This window comes from Buceros rhinoceros, unplaced genomic scaffold (genome assembly GCF_000710305.1).
Source record: "Buceros rhinoceros silvestris isolate BGI_N320 unplaced genomic scaffold, ASM71030v1 scaffold37382, whole genome shotgun sequence".
In the NCBI taxonomy this organism is placed as follows: Eukaryota; Metazoa; Chordata; class Aves; order Bucerotiformes; family Bucerotidae; genus Buceros; species Buceros rhinoceros.
The window spans coordinates 1-3112 of NW_010398938.1; the positions used below are offsets into that span (position 1 = coordinate 1).

At 56.3% G+C, this 3112-nt stretch overlaps 1 protein-coding gene across 1 annotated transcript; it reads left to right on the forward strand.

Moving 5' to 3' along the window:
- The first annotated feature begins 33 nt into the window (after positions 1–33).
- LOC104489167 (vesicular integral-membrane protein VIP36) lies at positions 34–3112 on the forward strand. The gene is made up of 6 exons (XM_010131296.1): positions 34–176; positions 464–543; positions 1652–1813; positions 2170–2284; positions 2574–2693; positions 2818–3112. The coding sequence occupies exons 3-6, from the start codon at positions 1676–1678 to the stop codon at positions 2976–2978; spliced, it is 534 nt and encodes a 177-aa protein (XP_010129598.1). The 5' UTR covers positions 34–176; positions 464–543; positions 1652–1675; the 3' UTR covers positions 2979–3112.

The window sequence follows — 3112 nt, forward strand, 5'->3', positions numbered from 1 at the left end:
AGCCCTAGCGCCTCTCCCCGCTCTGGCCCTGACGCTGCTGGGTGGTCTCTCTGCACAGCCCTGCTTCCTCAAGGACTGGGAGCTGCACGTCCACTTCAGGATCCATGGAGCCGGCAAGAAGAACCTGCACGGGGACGGCCTGGCACTGTGGTACACGCAGGAGCGCCTGGTGCCAGGTATGGGGTGTGTGGGCTGAGGCCTCGCCAGAACTCACAGGTGCCCTGGAGCAGCCCAGGGAGCTGCCCCTGTCCTGGGGGCCAGGTTTTCTCACCAGGGAGGGTGTTCAAGCGCCCCTCTGTCAGGTTTCAGTAGGTGAAGATTGCTTGTCCTGCGCCTGCTGGGAACAGGCACCCTCCAACATCTGCCTGGCAATAAATAGCTCTCACGGCTCTTTTCAGCAGAAGTCTCTGAGCACAAACTCTGCCTAAGAGCCTTCTGTTTCCAATGTTGTGCCCTGTTCCAGGTCCTGTCTTTGGCAGCAAGGACAACTTCCACGGCCTGGCTATTTTCCTTGATACATATCCCAACGATGAAGCGACAGAGGTGAGTAGATCAGGGAGCTCATTCGGTGCCGAGGCGGCTGTTTCCTCAGGGCTTCGTGCTCTGAGCATTTCACGCCGGAACCAAGGAAAAATCCCTCCTACATGAGAGTGGGCTGCTCTGCCTGTCATGGGAGCCAGTAAAGGGAAGAGTTTGTACCTGCATTAATGGAGATAGGAAGGTCCTTGCTCTGTCTGCTGCTGCTGTTGACTACACAGATGTTTCCAAGGCCTCTCCCCGCCCCCAGGAGAGGGTGGGACAGAGCTGGTGTAAACTATGCACCACCTACTGAGTAAAGCTAGAGGGACTGGCCTAAGAGTATATTCATCCTGAGTGCATTTCCTGGACTTCTCTGTGCTTCAGTTGCTCATTCCATGCTGTTCCTGGACTTATTCTCTCTTTGCAACCTCGGTGTCTCTAAAAGAGAAACTCCTGGGATGGCTTTTTGCTCCAGAATTCCCCGTGGCTGGAATACAGGCCAGTCCTGTGGGGGCTGGCGGTCCTTTCCTTCTGTCCTTATGCCGTGTTCGTGGGGCTTGTTGTGTCACAGTCAGAAAACGTAACTGTGCTGGTGAGAGGTATCGCACCAAAACCCTGATATGTAAGTCCTAAAGCAGCTGGAAGTGACCCATCTCTCTGTGGTCTTGGTGCTCCCGGGGTGGTGAATTCTTGCCTCCACTTGGCGTCTCCTGGTGAACATAATCTACTGATGACAAAGGCCTGAGTGGGCATAAGCTGCTTATGAGATTCCTGCCTGTTCTGGGTCCTGTGCTCTGTCTACACTTACCTGGTCTGGTGCTTACTCCACAGTTTGGGGAGCTCTTGTTGCTGTGGCCACATGGTCTGGTGTGGGCTCAGGGGGGTCTTGATGCTGAAGGTCAGAGGTGGCTGCTCTGGCTTAGCCAGAACAAGCTCCTGCTCAGCGTAGAAGCAGCTTTTGTGTAAAATGAGCGCAGGTTCCATTGCTCCGCCCTCGGTACCTGAGTGTGCAGCAAAGCTGTGGCTCTGTCTGTGCCTGGCTGAGGGTCTGCCTGGGCAGGGGAGGGTGGTTCTTGGTCTGCAGCTCCGAGGCTCCTGCAGACCGAAAGCAGCGGCGCTCTCCTCCCCGTAGCGCGTGTTCCCCTACATCTCTGCGATGGTGAACAACGGCTCCCTGACATACGACCACAGCAAGGACGGCCGCTGGACGGAGCTGGCAGGGTGCACTGCTGACCTTCGTAACCAGAACCACGACACGTTCCTGGCCATTCGGTACTCCCGGGGCCGCCTGACGGTGAGACGTCACGGAGCAGGATGTCACATGTTAGATGGGGCAGTGCTGGGGGCAGGTGTGCTGTATCAGGAGATAGTTTTCCAGGCTTGATTGCCTACACCTCTGGCTCCAGAAGAGCTGCAGGCAGGAGAGCTGGTGAGGGTGGTGAGACACCGGCACAGGTTGCCCAGAGAGCCCGTGGATGCCCCATGCCTGGCAGTGTTCAAGGCCAGGGGCTCTGAGCAACCTGGTCTAGAGGAAGGTGTCACTGCCCGTGGCTGGGGGGTGGAACTAGGTGCAATTTAAAATCCTGTCCAACTCAAACCATTCTGTGATGGTGGTTTGTGTTCCTGGTGTGATGGTCCCTGGTCTTGCAGGTGATGACTGACGTGGAAGACAAGAACGAGTGGAAGAACTGCATTGACATTGCAGGGGTGCAGCTGCCAACCGGCTACTTCTTCGGTGCTTCTGCTGGCACTGGAGATCTGTCTGGTGAGAGAGGGCTTTGCTCACAGGAGCAGACGCTGTTTGGACTATACCGCTGCAAATGCTTTGGATGGTTTCCTTTCCCCGAGTTGTTCACCGCGCTCTTGAAACCCTCCTGGGTAGGGAGCCATGACCTGGGAAAGGAGGCACCTAAGAGCTAAGGAAGATCTCAAATTCCGGTTTGATACCTGGGGTGTGAGGGTGGCTGGAGTGGGAAGGAGACCTGGAGCTGGCAGAGCCAGTCCGAGGGGTGTCTCAGAGCTTCTGACAGCGTTTGGTGCTGGTTGTTTCCTAGACAATCACGACATTATCTCGATGAAGCTGTTCCAGCTCATGGTGGAGCACCCTCTAGAAGATGAGACCATTGACTGGACCAAGATTGAGCCTAGTGTCAGCCTCCTGCGATCGCCCAAGGGTGAGTCTGTGGGCTGTGGTTAAAACCGGTGAAAAGCCTGTTGAAAGGTGGCGTAGCTGTGCCCTGTGGGACCCCCCAGGAGCAGAGGTGGGGCCGGTCTCCGTAGCTGTTCTTGTCCTCGCAGACAATGTGGATGACCCGACGGGGAATTTCCGGAGCGGGCCTCTGACAGGCTGGAAGGTGTTCCTGCTCCTGCTCTGCGCGCTGCTGGGCATCATCATCTGCGCCGTGGTGGGAGCTGTGGTCTTCCAGAAGCGCCAGGAACGGAACAAGCGTTTCTACTAGCGCAGACCCGGGCCGTGCCCTGGCTCAACCCATCTTTTCTACGGGGAGCTGTGAAAACTGTGGTTTCTAAATGCTGTTTCTGAGCAGTATCAGAAGTATTTTCTTATCTGTCTGGTAGCTGTAACCCCTGCCTG

Excerpts from the sequence above, each read along its gene's own strand:
- LOC104489167 (XM_010131296.1), top strand. The coding sequence starts at position 1,676 with ATGGTGAACAACGGCTCCCTGACATACGACCACAGCAAGGACGGCCGC. Across the intron at positions 1,814-2,169 it reads ACTCCCGGGGCCGCCTGACG|GTGATGACTGACGTGGAAGA; the intron begins GTGAGACGTCAC and ends CTGGTCTTGCAG. Across the intron at positions 2,285-2,573 it reads TGGCACTGGAGATCTGTCTG|ACAATCACGACATTATCTCG; the intron begins GTGAGAGAGGGC and ends GTTGTTTCCTAG.